The sequence below is a fragment of the Podarcis raffonei genome, chromosome 5 (genome assembly GCF_027172205.1).
Source record: "Podarcis raffonei isolate rPodRaf1 chromosome 5, rPodRaf1.pri, whole genome shotgun sequence".
Lineage (NCBI taxonomy): Eukaryota > Metazoa > Chordata > Lepidosauria > Squamata > Lacertidae > Podarcis > Podarcis raffonei.
Genome location: NC_070606.1, coordinates 65,776,957 through 65,799,523, shown reverse-complemented (window position 1 = coordinate 65,799,523; position 22,567 = coordinate 65,776,957). Strand labels below are relative to the sequence as shown.

Below are 22,567 nucleotides of genomic sequence, written 5' to 3'. Positions count from 1 at the left end.
AGACATACAGTTAGGAGAAGAAACAGCCATTAAACACAGGAAGTCGGAAGACTGAATGATGAACAGAGGGAGCATCCATTATCTGTTATGTCCCCTGAGAGTTGTCATTTTTAATAAACAGTAACAATTGATTGCTCTTCATTCTTTATTCTAGCTTTCTGATTATATGAGGTGTGGAGAAATGACCATGTAATCCAGCATGATGTACAGGCTAGCCCTTCCCAGGTGGTTATAAACCATGGTTGGGGAACTGGATCCAGCTGGTGGGCTGGATCCTGGCTTCCTCTCACTCTCAAACCCATGTCACTATGATATCAGAGGCAGCCTATAAACTAGTGGTGGCCTGCAAGCCTACTTAGTCCTGTAAGAGGTCCTAACCTGGCCCACAAGGCTTTTCCAACCCAAGCCACACCTGCCTGTCCTCCACCTAGCATAACATATGACAACAGAGTTGGGGGCAAGTAAAGGTAACACCTAGGAAAAAAAAAACAACCTAGCAGGCCCTGCTTCGGACCTCTATGCACATTTGATGAAATGGGTAGGGACAGTCCCATAGACGGCACAGCTATATTTGCTCTGATATCCCCGTCATGTGTACTCAGTATACCTATGTACTTTGAGCACCTGAAAAAAGCTCTTTTGTAAAGCATATCTGGGAGTCTCGTGAACAAAAGGAAGAGTGCAGTAAAAGGAGGCAAAAGGCCACTGAGATGTAGATCAGAGGGAAAATGGGAAAGAGTAACAACTATGGAGTGGTTTCATCAAATCTTTGGAGTAGGCCACACTAGTCTCACTAAGGGACACAACCCTGCTTCACTAATAAGGAAAAAAACAACCAATGGCAGGTTGCATCCACTACAAAAAGATACAACTGTGATCTCACTGACAGTAGATCTAACAAGGGTTGCTGACTCCCAATTGTTTAAGAACAATAATAACAAAAAAGATTTCTTCTGCTTTCAAAATTAAGCTGTTAGAATTCCTGATCTGAAGCCACTCAGCTGTAGATCCCAATCATGTATACGCGGGTCGTTCTAGTGAATGGCTCCTGGTGGGACACAGTGTGTGATTGGCTGCACCCTTCTGACCATTTTGCACTAGGCTCCAGTTGGCGGACCTCGAAAGTGGGTCCTGCCTACACTGCACGAATCCAGCCCATGGGCTACTCTGGAGTTTTGAAAAGTGTAGTCTAAATTTCCTTCTACAATCCCAGATCTAAGGCTCAGCCACATGGGACACAGCTGAGTCCTATGCTTTCATCCTTCGTGGCCTTTCTGTTGAGGCTGCCAGCAAAGGATTTCAAGCTTGTGCTTCCATGGTATCATGGAAGGCTTCTGGAATCTGGAATGCTTTTGGAATCTTTCCGATGTGGAAAGGCCTTCAGCCACGTGGGCTGGATTTTTGAGGGGCATCTGAGGCTACGAAATTTGCATTAACACCCATCAAATTCTCATTGACTTGAGAGGCTTTTGCAACGTTGTCCACTCTCCCGTGCATTGAGAGCGAGACTGGATGGCCAATACTCAGGGAGCAAGCATACCATGTGACTAAAGCATCCTCGACTAAGAAAAAGAGGTGTGCAAAAGACTAAGGTGCCTTTTTGGACTAAGTTGCTTGTAATCTACTCCACAGTTCATTTGGCTTCAGTATTTTGCCTCAGTTCCAAATCACCACACAACTGGTTTGGGATATCTTTTGGGGAAGAGATGATGTAAATGAAGAGATCCGTTTCTATTTCTGCTGCTGGGTCAGAAACAAACCCATGGAAGGCCTAGGGAAATCTACCAGTGCAGCTTCATCTCCCCGCCCCCCACATCCCTAAATCACTCAGCCTGTGGCTTTCATTAGAGCAATTGGAAAGGCTTGGAAACAACCCATTAGGCCTGAGATGGATGTTGGAGAGTACATTAACACTGCAAGAGATAGTTAGCTGCTACTTATTAATGGAGCAGCTGCCGCTTCCCCCTCTCATTAGAGCCAACTCCCATCTGCACTGACATTGGGTTATCCTTGCACAAAGTCCCCCCAAAATCTATAAATCAAGACCTTTTTTGTTTTACAGTGGGTTCCCCCCCCTTCCAAGGCCATTTCCGAGAAAATAGGAGAAATGGCAAAATGCAGGCACTTAGGAAGGTCTTCCTAGCAGAGAGGATGATTGCCTGTCCTTGAAGAGACTGCTAGTCACAAACTTCCTGGCTCAAAGGAGAGAAAGCAGGCCCACGGTGGCTACACGTTCCTGGCTTATAAGGGAAACAGCACAAAATCACACCCTCTCTGCCTGGTGAGCTATGGCGGTCAGAGTAGACAATACAGGGATAGCTGGATAAATGCAGAAACCCCTCTTAAGTGGTGCAACCCCTTTCCTGTCTGGCCCGTCTGAGGCAATAAAGAGTGCGCCTGAAATTAGATCACCAGGCTCTGCCAAAGTGATGGAAGAAAACAAGAAGTGCTTCAGTATGAAAAAGTGTTCTCTGGAAATAGTAAGGTTGAAAACCTCCAGGACGGGGGCATGAGGGCAAATGAGGGGTGGGACAGCTTAGTCTCGCTGCTCAGAACTAGGATGGAGCTAATGTACAGGAACTCTTGCCTGCATGCTACTCTATGTCCCAGTGTGCTCAGTGCACACAATGTTAGCTACAATCCTGCATGTATGGTGCAATATCCTGTATGTATGCTGTCATTTCTCTGAAAATACTGCATTTTGATTCATTTTCCCATTCCAAATTGAGAAAAAGCTGCATTTGAAGCTGGCAACACGTACAAAGCCTCAGTCATCAGTATGACAGTTTATCAGTGTAGCTTCAAGCCTCTGAACTCTGATTTAGCTGGGCTGGTGGCCGGGAATAAATTACGGTAAGGTATCGTGGCCAAAAATACATGAGACTTGTGGCCAGCTAATATATATAATATAAAACTGTTTTATATTAGTTCCAGCTCCTCTTCACACATCTGAGAGCATGTTATCTATAGAATATTATGACGGGCAAGGACAAGCCCATGCAGAAATGTCTGACTCCAACCCTCCTTAAAACACCCGTTTTTGACATGATGCTCTGGGAAAGGTAAGGCAGCATGCAGATATGAAAGAGCAGAGGCAGATTACTCCCTTATCAGTTTGGGCAAATCAGAACATGGGTTTGGTTCAAAAAGTCCCCTCTGCGTTCGCCCATTACTTCTGTCTGAATACGTAGCTTGGGAATGTCAGGTCCTCAGCAACTCCTGGCACTTACTGTCCGGTCTTCCAAGTACATGGTTTTAGATAAGAAGTCAATTCCAATTGTAGCCTATATAAAAAAAGAGGAACGGCATAAGAATTAGTAGATAGTCTGGAAGAAAATAATTTTTAAAATTACACACAGTGACTGGGATCCACAGAACCACTTCAAGAGCTCTCAGTGACTTGAGAGGGATTTGTCTACCTTTAAATGGTAGACCTTTGATATGGTAGATGCTTTTGAATTATGGTAGATGCTTTTGAATTATGGTGCTGGAGAAGACTCTTGAGAGTCCCATGGACTGCAAGAAGATCAAACGCATCCATTCTTAATGAAATCAGCCCTGAGTGCTCACTGGAAGGACAGATCGTGAAGCTGAGGCTCCAGTACTTTGGCCACCTCATGAGAAGAGAAGACTCCCTGGAGAAGACCCTGATGCTGGGAAAGATGGAGGGCACAAGGAGAAGGGGGCGACAGAGGATGAGATGGTTGGATAGTGTTCTCGAAGCCACAAACATGAGTCTGACCAAACTGCGGGAGGTAGTGGAGGACAGAGGTGCCTGGCGTGCGCTGGTCCATGGGGTCACGAAGAGTCGGACACGACTAAACGACTAAACAACAACAACAACAACAAATGGTAGACCCCGTCTTCATGCCATGGAACAGACTGCTTCAGAATGTCCCTTCAGTTTCAAATTGCACTGCCGTGTTGCATGGGAAGTTGCCATTCCAAGAAATATGGGCCCAAAGCTTGCTTGGTGTTGGTAGTGCTAGTTGCACCATCTTTCAGATCCCATCTCACATGTGCTCAGTGATGTTCCCCTTGAAGTTGTTCTAGTGGACTGAGGGCTTATCCATGCTTCCTCTTCTCCTTCTGCTTTCCCCCAGGGTAAACCACTTTTTTAGCACTCAACTGGAGCAAACAGCAATTCAGGTTTTCCTCCAGATTGCCATTTCTTCTGATCTTTTGCTAGAGAGCGGGTTTTTCCTTTGGGAAGGAGTGGGGCAAGGGGGAAACTGCTCTGAACCATGCTTTCTAGAGGCACTGCATGAGGAAAATGTGGGTGAGCCCTGATGGTGGCCCTCTCAGCTCCGTTGCACTAATCTTAAATACCACAACAGTCATAGTGCACAATGTGTTTCTGTACAGCCTTACCACCATTTCTCTGCCATACAGAGTGCCATTCACAAGCTTCCCCGTTTCCTAGGCTTCTGTCTTACTCAAATGTAATAAGCAATGGCACCAATATTTGAACATCCTTTTAAAAATTTTATTTTGTCACACTGACTATTCACAGTTCTCCAAGAGTTGACAGACAGCCAAATAGGCTTTCCCACCATAGATGTTTTTGGTATTTTCTCTGTGTTTCCTTAGAACTGGAACTCTAGAACACTGGGATGTCATCCAGGAATGAATGCATAGGCTGAAACAGTGGTGGGGAAATCTGAGACCATCTGGATGTTCTTAGACACCAATTCCCATCAGCTCCAGCTAGGTCAGGGACTATGCCAGCTTGGAACCAGTTTACTTGAAGAATTGTCTTCCTCTAGATATACTCCCACTCAACCACTCCAGTGTACAGAACTGGTGCTTTTTCAAATGTCACATAATATTGGTTCTGCCCTTGTAAGGAATCAATCTTTTAGCACAGCAGCACTTACAGTCTGGAATTCCCTGCCTATTGGAATTAGTCAGACACCCTCGATGTCCTGTTTGTGGCACAGGCTCAAAACTTTTTTGGTTTTGTTTAGGCAAGTCTTTCTAGATTAAGTTGGCATGTATTTTAATGTGCAAATTAATTTCACAGCGTATATTTTTGGTGTATATAATTTTTATTAAATTTTCTGTTTTACAATTTAAAGTATTTTTTTGTAAAATATGAAGGAATTTATTATATGTAAAATGAACGATGGAAAGAGAAGAATGGAAGTCACTGATATCTTAAGGATGTAAAAATGAGTACTTTAAATCAGTGTATATTTTCAAACTACTGGTATTATTTATATTTTGACTTTTTAAGCTAACTTTTTTTAAACCCTGACTTTAATAATTCTAATGAATAATTCTAATTCTAACAAATAAATAAATAAAATAAAATAAAATAAAAATAACTCCCCTTACCTCTGAACTACAATATCATAAGTGGTGAAAGCAATGTTGTTTTATTGAGAGATATGAGGGACTTCTGAACACCTATGGTGATTAATGAATAGTGTTGCTGACACACTAAGGGATACTTTGCTCTAAAATGTACCCAGCATGGCAAATTGGGTGAAAAATCTCGTTGTAGATTTGCATGGTATATAAATGCTAGCCCCTTTTTACTACCCAGGTTTACATTGGTTTCCAACCAAGGACGGAAATTCCAGCAGGGCATATTACAGATGAGCTCTTGTGGCCCATGGCTGCAGAGCTGACCATTGTAATTAAAAGGAGCTGTCTCCAGAGCTCAGCCATTGAAACACTCACAGCTCTGGGAGTTTGGATTTCAAGTCACATCTGCTGTTGGCTTTAGTTGATTAATCAAACAGTATGTGCTGCAGTCTGCTAGGGGGCATCCTCTCCGGAGGGAACTGGCCAATATTTAAAAAGCAATGCAGCACTGGCCCTATAGAGTCTATATAGTTAGCCCTGCGCACTGAGCCGAGCTCGGCTAAGTGCTTGGGAATGCGAAAATAAGAGAATCTATCCATCTTCTACTGTCAAAACCACACTCGGTTATGTGCTGCTGAGCGGTCCAATTCAGACATCTGGGAGCGCCTTCTCAATTACAAGTGTCACAGCAGAAAAAGCAAACAGATGGAACCCAAATTTCTGCACATCTACATATGTACAGCAGCCACAGCATCCCACCTCGTTCCATCCCTGTCCTTTGTTGCTGTTGAAAAGCTACATTTTGGCACAGCAAATTAGAGAGGGAAAACAAAGGTGAAACCGCCAATTTCTACACAACTGAGAGTGGGGTGAGGGGAACAGCATGAGGCCAAAAGGGTTACATTCCTGCTTCTTAGACCTTCTGCCCACTGCTGCAAATCTATCCCGGGCAAATGCAGTTGCATTTCAAGGTGCTCAGTGCTTGCCTAGCTCGACTTCGACAAGCTTCCATGGCAACAGTGAGGCTGGTCAGCATGAATACTGGGTAGCTGCACATTCTCCCACCTAAATATTAATGCTTGTCTTATTTACATTCTAAGAGAGGACAAAAACTTGACTTTGGTGCCTGATAATACGAGCGATGTGCAGTGTGGCAGTTAGACCTTGATATATAAGAGGAGGGTCTAGATCGGTGTCTAGAACGTCCATATTATCAGGGCTTGATAATATGGGCGCATTAGACACCAATCTAGATCTTCCCCTTATATAAAAGATCTAACTGCCATGCTGTTCATCCTGCTGCCCATTGAAAGATTGCCTCCTCAAGGGACTATCTCTGACAAGATGGCAACAGAAGGTTTGGGATATGGCTCTTTCTGAGCATCTACAACACAGAAGGCCAAGCAAAAAAACAAATCATTTTGAGAAAGTACAGTCCCCATATATCAGCCATGTAAACAGAAGTGATGTGAATGTAAGTCTCCGGGCTTATTCACAAGAGGCTGTCATGGACAGCTGAAGCCTTGGCGATGTAGTCACTGATTCAGCTATTCCACCCTGTCCTCACTCAATTTGTTTTCTTATATGTGACTGGTATAAGCATATTAAGTCTTTACAGGGTTTTGCTGGAATTGATCAATGCTATTTTACTATAAAATCAATAAAATATATCTCAAACCTTTAGTGAAAACCAAACAGAAAGAAGAGAGAAGGACAATGTGACAAGTGTATAAACAGCAGAAGGAAGATACCCTCTTTGAAACTTAAGGAAGTCCCTAACGCAGCCTTCCTCAGGCTGATGCTTTATTTTACACTACAGTCCCCATCACCCAACTATTGCCCAGGCTGGCTAGGGCTGAAAGGAGTTGTGATCCAAAACATATGGGGAAGCTGCCCTAATCCCCCATTCTGAAGCCAGATCTGAACAGAGCCTTGGGAGATACAGGAGAGCTGGAATCTAAAAATCTGTGGGTGGATTGTACTGAATTTGGATTCTTGGGGATCCCAGCTTTACTTTTAATCAACCCATTTTCCCTGGGAATGCTCTGAGAGTGCTCAGGTGATGGAGAAAATGCTCTCTGGTAGGAGCACTGAGGGCCTGCGATTCCAGAGAGCAAGGAAAGGTCTTCAGGGGTCCTTGTATTGATTTGTTTCACCGCTGTCTGAAGGGGGATTGAGTGGGATTTAAGAAAGAAAGATGTGTGGAAGCCAGGAAGCCAATTAAGCCCAGTATCCTGCACCACGCAACTCCCATCAGAAAAGCAAATAACCTTTTGAATTTCAAGACCCCTGAAGCTCAGTGGTAGCAGGCACTTGAAAAGAGGGGAAGAGAAACACAACAACAAAAGGGCTGTGGAAGGCCAATGGGAGATGGATAAGAATGAAACTAAATCATTCCTCTGCACTGCTGAAGTGGAAAGAGGATGGGAGGAAGAGAGGCTAGACAACGTTTGCTCGCCATCACTTCAGTACAGCAGGTTAAAGGCACCTGTGGAGAACAGGATTTGACTAGCAGATCATAACCTTCTCTACCACTTTAGGCCACTTTGACAGGTGGGCAGGGCTGCCTACTTGCCTGATGTCATTTTGACACCTGGTGATAATTTCGAAGGGGCTTGCTATCAGTGCCAATCAGCTGATTGGTGCTGACAGAAAGCCCGGCTTTGTCTCTTTTCCTCTCTGCACACTGGTCTGCAGAGGAAAAGTGTCAGCTTGAAGGTGTATTTTAAATCCAAAACCATGCCTGCAAATGGATGACTTAAAAGTGGTGAGCTATCAGTGCCAATCAGCTGACTGGAACTGACAATGAGTCCTGCTTGCCAAGGCACAACTGAGAGTGTATGTTAAGCTCCTGACTGCTCCTCTGAAATAGTGTCTTACCTGCCCCACACCTGACGTCACATATGTCATCAGATGTGGGGCAGGTGGGTGTAGGCCAACCTTTGCCCTTGGAAACCTTATGAGGAGAGGGACTGGGAGGTGTGTTTCTAGGACTAAGATGAAACTGTAAAGCTTCCTTATTATTTTTCCTATATTATTGGATGCTGCATGTTGTTTAAGTAATCTTGTTATATTTATAGTATTGAAATGTGGGTTTTTAATATGTTATCATATTTTTGTTTTGCTGTGTTACTATGAAATTGTTTTTGTAGTGTTTGTTTGAAATGCATCCCTATTCCTTTGTTGTAAGCTGCTTTGAGCATTTTGTGGGTGGGGGCAGGAGAATGGCATACAAATAAAGTGAATGAATTAATTGGTTGGTTGGGGAAAATTTGGCCCAAGAGCTGGAGGTTCCCCACCTGAAGGAAATACACATCAGAAGAGCAAACATAGGGCTCTTTATATGAAAATATTCAAAATCTGAAATCAGAACGTCCAGGTTCTGCATAGTGTAGAAATTAGGCAATTCAGTATACATTTTTTCATTTAGCATAAGTAATTCCCTTCTGCTAATCGGGGAGATGGGACATGGTTCAGCCACTGAGGGTCCACCCCATCTTGGCCTCTTTTGTCTTCAGGAGACTTCACCAGGCATCACCTGCACATGTTAAGATTATTTTTGCAATCTTAAAGGCTTAGCCTCCCCACCCTCTTTTAAAATGAAACTTTGGATTTCCCAGTTGCTAACTTGTAGTCCAAATACCAGCTCAGAGTCAGCTAGCAGGGAAGGAGCTGGCCAACGCACAGACATCTAGAGCTAATCTCAGCATCTCTCTGCAAAACTCAGAATTCAAAGGCACCAAATGAAGCATCTTGTCCAACTCCCTATCCCAGAACAAGGCATCCTGTCTCTAAAGCTTCCTCACTGTTGAAAAACGTCCTGGAATTGGGGAAAGATTATGAGTCTTACTAACTTACAGTGCAGCCCTAACCAGGTCTATTCAGATGTGAGTCCTACTGAATTTAATGGGACCGATTCTCAGGTTAGTGGCGTTTAGACTGCAGCCTTAAGGAGCTAACACACAGTGAGATCCACTGTGACACAGTGGTTAAGGGCAAAGGCTATGAGCCAAAAAGCTTTTAGTGTCTATCTAGTGCATTTACTCATTTATATGCTCATATGCCAGGGCTCATGTGTATGCCAGATGCTGGAGATTAACAGCAGGGAATGGCTATTGTCAACTGGCTCTGCTTATGAGCATCCTAGAGGCATTTGTCTGGCCGCCACTGCTGGTACACACATGCTGCATTAGTCAGACTAGCACAACAATTCGTGTGTGAAATCCCTGCCAGATGAGATCAGCGTCAAAATGAGCCTAAGCTGGAACCGTTTGAAGACCCCGTTCAAGAGTTCTTTTTGCATTAACCTTCCTTAAGCAACAGGAACAGGCATTTTCAAACACAAGTCATCGAGAGACTCCTGCTTTGATTAGTTTGTGATGCAAAAATGTCAGGCTGATATTGGACAGGAAACTCATTCAACATTGCAAATGGCCCATCACTGCTTTCCCTTCTATGTTTAAACGACAATTAATATAATAATGCCTTGCCCTTCAAGGCCAAACCTTATCAAGATAGCTTACAAAATAGACATCCAGTGCAATGCTCAGATTTAAAACACGGGCAAAATATGGTCCTTTGCAGGCATTCTGAATTAAATAGTAAATATGTGAGGGATGGTGGTGTGGAGATTCATGCACTAGTTTTTCTGCACTTCAGATATAAACTACAATAGTCATTCCTTCTTCCCAATCAACACTGGGAACTGTAGTTTGTTGGGGTGGGCTAGACCTCTCTAATGTAGAAAGTACTGGGTCTCCTGATATGGGGAGGTTCCCAATTTTCAGTTTTCCAAATGAAACTAGCAACTAAAGGTGAGGCAGCAATGCAAAGAAACTGGGCAGGGACCTAAGGTTTGGGAAAAGAGCAGACCCTCCCCGTTGTGCTGAGTGTGCAAATGAGAACCCAAAGTAGGTTGCTGCTTCTCTCTTTCCCTGGCCAGGAGATGGAAGGAGTAATAAATGAAAAGGTGGAGAAAGATCTGAGGGGTTTTTGTTAAAGTGAGGGGGAGGAATTTGGGACTCTAAGTGACAAAGTGAGAAGCCGTGATGGATTAAGGGTTTTGTGATGATGGTGGCATTTTCGGGGCACTTGGAGACTACATTATCAATGTCTGAACTGGCCTGAGGCAGCCAAAAAAGAAATAACACATTTAATGGGGAGATTAGATATTTCAGGTTGTGTCTACTTTATTAGGCTTTAGGCATATCCCTTCCTTGAATCCTACATGCTTCCTCCTTTATGCCAACCACTTGCTAGCTTGACAGACGCCAAGCACACATAGCATGAAATAAAAACTCTTCCTCTCCAAATACACTGGGCATGGGTAATATTATACTTTTTCAAAGTCATTTGCTGGTCACCAGTAGCAACCAGGCAAGAAGGAGCTTTTGGAAAGGTGGAAGAGAATTCTTGAGTGCAGAGATATTTCTTTTTTCCCCTTTTTTTTTTGTAGGGCCCAAGAAGGCTATCGTGGAAATTGCAGCAGTCTTTAACGAGAGAATCCATCTCGTGTGCTCATGCAGTGCTGCTCCTGTGATGCATTTTAAATTGCTTGTCAAGAGGTGAATGGGGTGTTTGTTTACCTCACTAAATTGCAACACTGACTGAGTCAGGTGGCTCTTTAAGCCCAATGCAGGAGAGGAAATAATTGCTGAAGGCCAATCACCTTTTAGCCTGAATGGAACGTGTTCCGTTTCAAATCGTAAACCGTAAGAGTGCTGCTGCAGGAATGGCATCCTTCTGGGAGGTGATGAACGTGCTCCCCAACCCAGAGATGAAGAAAAACAACACTCAGGGGGGAAATGGAAGTGAAGTGGGCAATTAAAGCAGCTTTCCCAGCTTCTCTGAGTGACTGTCCTCTCTTCTAAGTCAGTGACAGCACCAGAAAAAAGAGAGAATTCTCTGTTAGAGATTCCCATTTTCCCATGTTAGAAAAGTTAGCATATGGGGCAGAAGCTGTAATATTATAACCAGGAAACCTAATGCAACAATCCCCTTGTCTGAATGCAGCCTTAGTTTCCCACAATGCTCCTGGCTTAGTGCCACACTGGGATGTTGTAAGAAACTGAAAGGGTGGCAAGACCCAGTTGCCCAGATCTGCTTGGAGTGCTGCTGCTGCTGCCGCCGCCGTAACCAGGTAAGCCCACCCTGAGCTACTGACAGAACAGGAGGCCCATCAGATGAACAGGAGGCCCACTGCCCAGAGTCACCTCAGACCTGGAACCAGCACTGCCAGGAGCACAAGCAAGGATCAAGGAGGTCTTTCAGAACCCAAAAACTGCCCTTTGGTGCTACATAAGAAGTCTGAAGAAAACCTCACTTTCCACTGCAGCAAGAAAATTGCAAGAGCCTGAAAGGTTAAAAAAAAAAAGCACCAACTGGGAAGCACAACAACATCTCCTGGCATGCAAAGCATTTACAGATCTGCAAGGACTGTAAATTCCTTGGTTCACACCCATGAAAAGGCCCTAAAATGAGGGTTGAAATAGCATGAGGCATAAAAATATAATAAACTTTTCATTCCAGGGAACCTGTAGGAGCTGGCAGGATGAGGCTCTCCACCAGATGATACTCAGCACCTCACCACACTGTAATTCCTAGAATTATTTGCCTGAGGGTATTGTATTGAAATTGGTACAAAGACTAATCTCAAATCTGTACTGTAAATAGGGCTGTCCCAAGGGATCGTGGTGAAGAGGTGGGCCTCAGCACCCTCACACTGCATGGGCTTCTGGTCACACCCCACATGTTGTGGATTATTTCATTAAAGGTAAAGGGACCCCTGACCATTAGGTCCAATCATGGCCTACTCTGGGGTTGCGGCGCTCATCTCGCTTTATTGGCCAAGGGAGCCGGCGTACAGCTTCCGGGTCATGTGGCCAGCATGACTAAGCTGCTTCTGGCGAACCAGAGCAGCGCACAGAAACGCCGTTTACCTTCCCGTCGGAGTGGTACCTATTTATCTACTTGCACTTTGACGTGCTTTCAAACTGCTAGGTTGGCAGGAGCTGGGACCGAGCAATGGGAGCTCACCCCGTTGCGGGGATTTGAACTACCAACCTTCTGATCGGCAAGTCCTAGGATCTGTGGTTTAACCCACAGCACCACCCACGTCATTGTTTCATTAGCAGCCTTCAAAATATTGCCAGAAATGATTGCTGCAGTTCTTCATGCTAGCCGTGGTAGCAACATAGTCAACCAATTGCTTCACAATATGTCCAAGGTCCCATTTTTTCCAATATAGGCTAACATTTTACTGCTCCACGGTTCAATAATGATTGGCACAATAGAATGTCAACCCACAATAACTAAATTAGGATTCAGGTGCATAGTGGAAGCACCTGGTGAATCATTTAAGTTTTTTAAACATGAAATTAATCTGCATTTCTTTCCGGGAGTCATACCCAGCAGAGTGCAAAAAGAAAGCATATTAACAGTTGCAAAACCGATACAGTAATGGATAACTGTTGAACAATGCATGAGCAGATCAAACATTCAGATTGATGGAAGAATTATTTGCCGGCAGCCAAGAAACATAATTTTGAATCACCCCAAGGAAAAGCAAAGCTTATTGCAGTCAGACCGAGGAGCTCAAATTCTCATCTATAGAGAGCAACGTGGGCAACTTTGCAGTTCCACACCCTTGAAGATGGCCGAGCAAGAAACCAGCCTTTTGTGTAACGTACAATAGCTTCGTGGGTTGCATCATCCATGGGGAGAGCTCACTTGTTCGGTGTGTATTTTCCTGTTCCAGTGAACAGATGCAGCCTGCAAGACAGATGTCGCTGTCCTTGCCATGGATAATCATCCCATTTGGGGACTCATCCTAGGAGAATGGCCTCTCCTTTGCAACAGGGAGCGTGATCTTTTTTTAAGAGTACGGTATTGTTTCCATTTGAATAAATACTGCCTTGGTCAGCAAACAGACCAATTCAAATGTTTTGCAAGTGTGTAGACTCAGTGGATGCATGAGTGACTGGGATCATGGCTGCAGGTCACATCCCCGAGCAAATACATTTCTCAGAGGCTACCAGGGCTTTCTATCCTCTGTCATATTGCTTTACAGTGTGTCAAGCACCAGAAAGGAGGCGGGGGGGGGGGGCAGAAACAACCACCCTTCTGTTTCCATACAGTTTCTTGCTACTGCTGTTATGCCGACACTGCCCATGCCAGCAACATAAGCAGGTTTTTAAAGAAAGGCAGGAGACGAGGCCAGATTCAGATTAGCTCAGAAATGACTGAGTCCATTTCCTGACTTTTGGGAGAAATGACTTGGCTTATTTCAGAGCTGAACCAACTGAAGCCATGGGGGCGGGTATGTGCCTTTCTGGGGTTGTGGCAAGGTTAAACCAGAAGAAGAAAGCACAGGGAAGTTGAGGCTACATCTACGCTGATAGGTGCAGGTGATCAAAAGCTGAACAATGCTCAGATTTGAATTCTGCTACTCCTCTTCTGCTCATTTGTCAAAAAGAAAAAGAGGGGAGCATTATTATTATTTTGCAGCCTTGGTCATGTGACATGGCTATCCAAAACACTGGGAAACTTTTGTTTTTTACTATTACCATGCATCATGCAGTTGAGCACCTCATAGGCGATGAAACTCACCTGGTATGTGTTGTCAAAGCTGTCATACATAAACCTTGTGATCAACGACGTCTTCCCAACTGGAGAGGGGCAGGGGAGGAAACACACAAAAGCCACAGAGATGCAATTAAAATAATGGACGCTGTGACCACCAATAATACAAGAGTCCTCATCCAAACACAGGACGGACATTCTTTGGGGCACTCAAGGCCCAGGTGGATGTGACAACAAAGAAGCAGAGATACAAAAAAACTTCTACAAATAGCAATCTGGTGGTGGTAGGGGACATAGGCAATTTGAACTGGGAACTGTGCCGCAGTTCACCCTTTGCCTTTTAGGTTTGCTTTTTCGTATTTTTAAAAACTTTTTGTTAAGTAGCCATGTGAATCTGTTGAAGGGTAGAGTACAAACTCCTTAAACTGACACAAAATTATTGATTCTTGTATTGCCTAGGTTTGGACTGGATGACCTTTGCGGTGCCTTCTAACTTCACTCCATGTGCTGTTCATTCCGCCCTTCTAAAACCATATAAATGCATCCATGTGCTTCCTATCAAAGCAAAAAGCAGCAGGTTGGGGGGGTGTCATCAGGGAAAGAGGTTCAGGGGGGAAGTGTTAGCTCCTTTCTCTCATGGTCTATGATTCCATGAATCTGTCTTGAATTGTCCAATGTTCAGTTTCATTGAATGTCTACAAGTTATTGGCCACCTATATCAGGGTTGGGCAGAAGGTAGACTGCAATCTGCTACTAGATCTCTGGGTGTTTTGAAGCAGATCAGAAGGGACTTCTGATTTCCAGTTGAGTAACTAGGGCAACAGAAACAACAACTCCCCCCCTCCTTTTAAATCAAACTGCAGAAATGAAGAAAGCTGGGAGTCAAGGCAGCAGTGAATTTGTGTGTAGAAAGACTGTAAACTCAATTCAAAACAAGCTCCTGGGCTCAGAATTATTTAATTCTAAATGTTTGTCTTTTCCACCTTTGGGTTGAATTAAAAAACAAAGTAGATCTCACAAGCTGGAAATCTGCCCAGTGCTGACCCCCCTGGGAAGTGTGCATGCAAACCTGTTCTGCGAAAGGCCACTGGGACATTACATGCAGAGCTTCAGGGGCCAGGCGTGGAAGTTATACATTTCTTACAAAACATATGGTATTTTTGTATTTTTCAGGAGATGATGGATTGAAGCCAGGCAATTCAAGTAAGAAACCCAAACTATGAGAACTCTCTAGAACAGATGCCTCGAAGAGGCTCATGGGACCTCCTCTTCTCTTGCCACACTTCCATACCTAGGTATCTCCACAGAAAACACTTCTCAGTATACCCATCCAAAAACAAAAAACAAACAAAACCCCAGCTGATTTACTGATTACAAAATGCACATTAAAAAGAGAAACATTTAAAGCAAACCTGGTTTAAGACCCATCCCCCTGCCCCGAGGGCACATTTGTTAATTAAGAAACTTTACAACGCCATTCATCGGGAGTCTTAATTAAGTATGCTAATTCCCTCCATGGTGTGCCGTTTGAAGAGATGGGATACGTCTTTAGGTTTAATGAGCACCCTGGTGTTCAGCTCACACCAGAAGGAGTGTGAGGGTCTTTAGTATAATTTTCTCTCACCCCCCCTTTCAGAATCCCAGCTGAAGGAAAGGGGTGGAGAGAGACCATATTTCCCCTCAGAGCTGCTCTCTGTGGCTCAAAGCCAGTCAGCTTAACACCTTAGCATTCCTCCTACATCCACTGTAGGAGGTAATTTGCCTCTGAATACCAGTTGCTGGGAATTACAAGTGGGGAGAATGATTTTGCATTCAGGTCCTCCTTGTGGATTTGTGAGGCATCTGGTTGGCCAATTTGAGAATTGGATGCTGAACTAGACAGGCATTTGGCATAAGCCAACAGTAGAACATAACCATTGCGGGCTAGTAGCTCATGCATTTCACCATGGAAAAGCTACCCCAACTTTGGAAGATACAGAAGACGTGCAAAAATAGGAAGCCAAAGTCTTTTCCCCTTCCTCACAATGCTGGATGATACAATATCTACAGACACTCTCAGTATGCAGCATCACTTGTTGCTGGCATACATCTGTCTTGGGAGACAATGGAGGGGTGAAGTCAAACTGCTGGAAGGTTGCAGCGCCTGCTGTGGTTGTAGAGACCAATATGGGAGAGGCATATGTTGTTGCAGTTGGGGCACATGATGGCATCTGGTTGTGCATCAACATACATTTAAAAAGGCACTAGTCATATACCGTATTTTTTGCTCCATAACACTCACTTTTTTCCTCCTAGAAAGTAAGGGGAAATGTCTGTGCGTGTTATGGAGCGAATGCCTACGGATGGCGGGGGGGATCTGCTGCAGTCGTGAGCAGAGGATCCATGGTTCCCCTTCCTTCCCTCCTCCGTGGCTCGCTTTGCTTGCTTTGAAACAGCAAAGCGGGAGAAGAGCCACTGAGTGGGAAGAAGAGAGGGACAGAGAGCCTGGTTACAAAGCACGGATCCACATGGATCCTCAGGATTTTTGCACTGGGTCACCCCAAATTCACCATCAGATCACATAGCATGTCAATGGCTACAGCTTGCACCAAAAAAATCACGCACCCACTGTTGCCTGGGGCCGCAGTGGTGCAAAAACGTGGTTACAAAGCATGGATCCACATGGATCCTCAGGATTTTTGCACTGGGCTACCCCAAACTCACCGTCAGATCACATGTCTGTGGCCACAGCATGAACCACAAAAATCATACATCCACTGTTTCGTTTAGAATATTTTTTTCTTGTTTTCCTCCTCTAAAAACTATGTGCGTGTTATGGTCGGGTGCGTGTTATAGAGCGAAAAATGTGGTAATTCATTTCTGATATTCAGGAAGAGAGTGTCCACACTGATGCAGCCAAAATGGCAGCACCAACACATGGGAAAGAGGTAGTGTTTCTTAGGCCCCTTCCACAACATACATTTAAAGCAGTATCATATTAAACAGTTGTGGCTTCCCCCAAAGCATGTATAGTACAGATGGGGCCTTATAAATAAGTAAGAAAAGAACCTCCCCCTCCCCAAAAAACAGCCCATTGAGAACCGAGTGTGGTCACTGGACACAGAATGCCGACTGGGGGCAAAAATCCAGGTGGGAGGGGGGCATGATGCTGTGGCTAGAGAAGGAGGAAGAGGCACAGATATAAAAAGGATTGAAAGAACCATCTCATTGGTTCTTGATAAGCCATTTCTCACTTCATCCTGAGAAACTATTTTAAAATGTTACCAGGTTTGGGAGCTGCCACAAAAACAGAAGTCCATGATTCTAATGTGTCTGGATTGGGCACCAGTTTGTCCATCCTGCTGCTCTCTAAAACCTCTAAAGGTAGAAGCAAAGAAGAAGAAGAATCCCTGCTTTGCAAGTAAAATTGCATTTGCCAACCTCTGGAAATAGGAGAAAGCTGCCTGGGTGTGTCTGGGGATGTTTGGAAACTCATAAACCCAAGCCCAAGAGCAATTTCTCTATACCAACCTTCCTGCTGCTCTCGTGGTACTCAGGAGACCAGCAGGAAAGATGGATTGAAGGATTACAGATGTGAGTGAGCAGCATGCTTTCAATGGAGAAAAGGCAGGTCTCTTGAGGCTGGGAAATGGAGAGAGAGGAACTGACAATCTCTTGCATTTTCATGCAATGCACTAATAATGAGAGAGGGGGGAGACTCTACTAATCTACTACAACACCAGTTAAAAACCCATTTGATCTGGAATGTTCCCCCCTTCCTCATTGTGCTAGATCAGCCTCCCCAAACCTGGTGCCCTCCAGATGCTTTTGACTACGACTCCCATCATCCCCAGCCAGTACGGGGGCTGATGGGAGCTGTAGTCTTTGGACTACATGTTTTGACATGTTGAGGGTGCTAGGTTAGAGAAGGCCGTGTTAGATCTTTAGTGCTCATAATTGAAGAGAACCCAAAGTCATCTTAACTGAAAACATTCCCACTCTCTTTTAAACCCTCCTGTTGCCTTCTGTATGGCTTTGTAATCTGTAGGAAAACATGAATGTGAAGGGACCGTAACTTTGGAAGCCACTAAGCCCCTGCTCCTCATGCATTCTCATTAGAGACTGCTTATTGTGAAAGGGAGAAAAAAGATGAACCAAAGAGCCAATCCAAACCAAACTATGGATATTTATAGAGCAGCTCTAGCCAGTTCAGTAGAGGATAAGGGGCTGATGCAGGATCCTAATTGGCTGCTGAATTCTACAAGGCATTGCCTGATGCTTGCTCCCCAGAGATGCTCCAGAAATCCAGAGCTTCATGAAGCTGACAAACAACATCCTCTCTCTCTCTTTTTCTCTGTTGCTGACAGATTGCTGGGACAAATAATGCAGAAATTGAGGAGGGAGGGAGGAAACTGTATATTGAATGTGTTTCCCTTTATTCAACAGCATGCCCATCCCAATGCATTTTTGCCTCCCCTGTTCCATGTATCAGACTGGTAGTTTCATCTTATGTCCACACTGGTGACAAAATAATGTCCTTCACTGCATGCAGCCAAAACAGCAGGCTAGCTAAGGAGCACAGAGCAGGCTGCATAGTACACTCGGCTGTTCTTATTCCTGACCCTCAGCATCTGCTGCCTGAGGCAGCCACCTCACTCAGCTAATGGTAGGATCAGCCAGGAACATACAACTACTGGTGTCTACAGTCAAACTCAAATTTCATGCTGGATCTATTTCAGCATCTAGACTCATGGAGGATTGATTATTTAGAACTTCTATACATCATGTATTCAGTACTTGCATGATTTCCACTTCTGGTTACTTCCACACTAGTATTTATTCTGGAATAGCCATGATTTGTTCATCTTCTTTTTTCTGAGCCATTATAATGACATAATAATCCAGTTGTTGTTTCCCTGCATTTTCCCTGTAGTTCTTCCATTTTTCCCAAGACTGCATACATACAGTTTTTGGCAGTAGCCATTGCACATGAAAGAACATAAATCATAAGGAATGCAAATTAGTTTCTTTTGTAATTTGATTTGCAAACTCAGTTCAGATCCCACAATAGCAATCCATATCAACTAACTAACTGTGCATGCACTCCTTTTAGGGGTTTAGAGTAACTGCAGTTTGCCATGATGACCAAATTGAGCAAACTATGGTTAGTATTAACCAAGAATTGCCTTGAAATCACCATCTGAAACCATGCTTCAAAGTACGTTTGCAAACCATGTTTCAGAGGCAATTCCATGTTAATGATCACCATAGTTTGCTTGATTCATGTAGACATCATAGTACATTTGACCCCAAATCATGGAAGAGAAAACTGGGATACAAAGGGAGGATGCAAGAAGGAACAAGCATATGAGCCTATTGCGTATTACAAATCCTCCAAACAAATTAGTGAATTGAACCAATATCTGGTTTACTTTAAATGTACACAATGTGTCCTGTAATAAAACTGACAATAGTCTCAGCATCAAAACATAAATATGTGAATATCTGGGTTCTTAAATAGGTGTGTTTTGCACTGTACATTTCTTCTTTTTTTTCCTATTCTGTGTTTATATTTCCATTCTTGAATGACTATTGTTGGTGCATTTGCACAAGAGTTAATGGAAAGGTTCTGGCAATGGAATATGTACAGAGCCAGCCCGCAGTAAACTACGAGAAAGGCTATTAGGGTGGCTTGCTTCCCAGGATCAATATCATTGGAGTTTTGAGGCAGGTTTGGGCACATAGTATAGCTATAATGCACCCCCCCCTATTCTGTGAGTATCCTGCTTGATAGCTGATAGAGGTTTCCCTCTAAAAGGATGCTCTCAGCCACCTGTGAATTCCACCAAGCAGAACACACAAGCATGCTCCCCTGAAATTGTCCTCTGAAACAGAAACTACAGTAAAAGCAGCTACACGTTTTGGAAGACTTAATTCCTTTATTAATATTTGCTTTTATAAACTGCAGTAAAAACACATTAGTGGGGTAGGAAAACTAAGCCTCCTAGAGCAAAATACACACCAGGAGGCTTAGTTTGGTCAGAATCGAGTATACACTTCCAGAGTTAATGCTAGATACATTACTTTTGGTTATGAATGAGCTTCCACAGCCACTAGAGGGCTGTGAAAATTTGTGTCCTGGGGTTTTTAGACTCATCTACCCATGTACCATCTGAACCCAAAGGGGCGTATTGTTTGCCAGTTGTGAAATATATTGGCATTATTTTCAGCTCTCCTACCCCCCAAGTTTTTAGAGAGTCACTCATATTTTCTGAGACAAAAAGCCACAAAGGAGTTGCAAGCTGCTGGTGGTCAGACAGGGACAACTTGCAAACCTGAGCTTTTCCAACATACATTTTACATTCCTTCTTCCTTCCTTCCTTCCTTCCTTCCTTCCTTCCTTCCTTCCTTCCTTCCTTCCACTTATTTATTTATTTATTTATTTATTTCCTTCCTTCCTTCCTTCTTTTCCCTACAAAAGGAAGTCTAGAGAGGCTAACATCATCATCCAAACATGACAATTTTTTTAAAAAACCCAACACCATATAGGGGGAAATATCTGGCCATAAAGATGCTATAATAAAGCTACAAACTTTTTATTCAGTCCTTAAGAAAACACCGGGTTAATATGTACAAAATTCTGTAAAAATGAACAATGGAATACTAAAATACAATCCATATTTCAGCTAAACACACACACACTCAAGCTGTCAATATAGACCATGCAAACATAATATTGAAGGAGACAAAGTCACCCAGCCTAGAGTCATCAGAAAGCAAGAGAAGAACCAAGAAGAATCAATGATACATTGATAGCATAGGATACAAAGAGTTTCCATACCCCAGAACCGTCTCATGCCTGCAGGTTAATATGCAGGCAGAAGAAAGGGAGGCAGCCTACACTACTCTCATGCAAAACTGAAAACTGACATACAGCAGGGGTTATTACTTCTATAGCCAGATTGGAGCATGCTGACAAGACTGCACATTTCCTCCAGGCTGGTGGACAGGCACAACAGTCTCAGCCATTCAAACAGGCTTCATGTTTTAAGCAGATCTATTTAAGAGTCAATAGCAGAATTTCTCTCATATACATATATATAATCACACAATTACTGAGGGTCTTGGTAGACCACTTAATAATTCAACCCCAAATCTATTTTTAGAGGTTGGCTACTATCCTCAAAATATACACACACATATATATTACATATAAATAAGCTTAGAACTTCCACTCTCAGAGAAACTGAAATTAAATTTGCTTCTTCTTAATGTGAATGCAAAAACTTGAACAAGCCAACCTCTGCTCCTTTGCAACTGCTAAGTTGGTGCACTGAACTCACAAGGAGGGAGATATGGCTGGCTGAAGTTTCACCTAGAGTTGTTTCATGCCCTGATCCTCAAGGGAACATCTGCTTCAGAATAAACCCACAGAAGGAATATCAGATTCATGTGTGCGTGTGCATCTGTCCATCCCATTCTGCACATGTTGGCGAAACAACCTCTCCCGAACTATATAAAGTCCTGTGAGATGAGAGTTTTGCACAGGGTACCTATCTTGGGGCAATGGGCTTATATGCAGGGGTTTCTTCCCTACACTCCCATTTGCATACACAGGCTGGGATCAGCCTTCAGAGCAGGATGTGTGCATTGGACCCAGGAAAGACATGACTATCCAGACATGATTAATACTCACATCCACATGCAGCTTTTCAAAGCACTGTTGGGGGGGCGAGAACGCCACTCTGTTCACACATCGCCTGAGCAACTGAGCAGTTACTCAGCAAACATGAAGCAAGCAGGCTATTTGTATTCTGATCCCATGCGCCACCAGCATCCTGCTCAATGTTTCTGAAGGGAAATGCACTCCTTAGAAGATCTCTTTGAAAAACGCCTTGGGGGGAAAAATACGTTGAGCTTTAAGATGCAATTTCTGGAGCTCACGCAGAGATCTAACAAAGCAAAATGTGGAACGGGACATAGGAATGTCTTAAAAATAAATTAAGATGGATTTGCACTTAATGGTGCTTCCTCCGCAAATCAATGCAGTGGAAAGCAACACACCTAGTATGCCTTTCCCTCAACTGCTTCTGGTACCCCAGATCAATCTTAGCCCCAGTGCTCCACACATCAGCCTGGGCAAGCGTCCACCTGCTCTCTCTCCTGCAGGTCATGCTCTGACCCCAGTTACACAGAGATGCAAACAAGCCCCTCTTTACTAGATTGGCCCTTATTTCCCGAGGAACCAAACACTAACTGAACCATTTGGAATGCAGAGGGGGAGAGAGAGCAAAGAATGTTGTCTCAGAGTGTGGCCGGAACATCCCAAAGTCAGACAGAGTGCCTCAGGATGAGGAAAAATTATATGACTATAGAAAATTTAACTCAGAAGTGAGGAACCTGTGGTCCTACAGATGGCATTGGACTAAAACTCACACCAGCCCAACCCCACAGCCGCCACATCCTTTATTTAAGATATGTTGAGACACATAGTAAAACAAAGCATGAGAAATACAATGCAGAAAAGGTAAAAATCAGTTAAATTTATCAAATCCCTGTTGGGATTTTCAAAAAAACATATTCAGTAGGTGCTGGAAGTTCAACAAAGGCTCTGCCCAACTAGAAGGGAGATCCACAAAATAGGGGGCAACAATTTTATTTTAGTCGTTTAAAATTTATGCATCACTTGATTTTGTTA

General features: G+C 43.7%; 1 protein-coding gene across 2 annotated transcripts in view; it reads right to left on the bottom strand.

Moving 5' to 3' along the window:
* Positions 1–22,567, bottom strand: part of RAB6B (RAB6B, member RAS oncogene family) — a 54,285-nt gene that overhangs the window by 11,617 nt on the left and 20,101 nt on the right. For both annotated transcript variants that reach the window (XM_053389867.1, XM_053389866.1), the window contains exons 2-3: positions 13,918–13,976; positions 3,231–3,284 (exon numbers count right to left, since the gene is read on the bottom strand). In XM_053389867.1, coding sequence (XP_053245842.1) covers positions 3,231–3,284; positions 13,918–13,976 — 113 coding nt within the window. The remainder of the gene's footprint in view (positions 1–3,230; positions 3,285–13,917; positions 13,977–22,567) is intronic.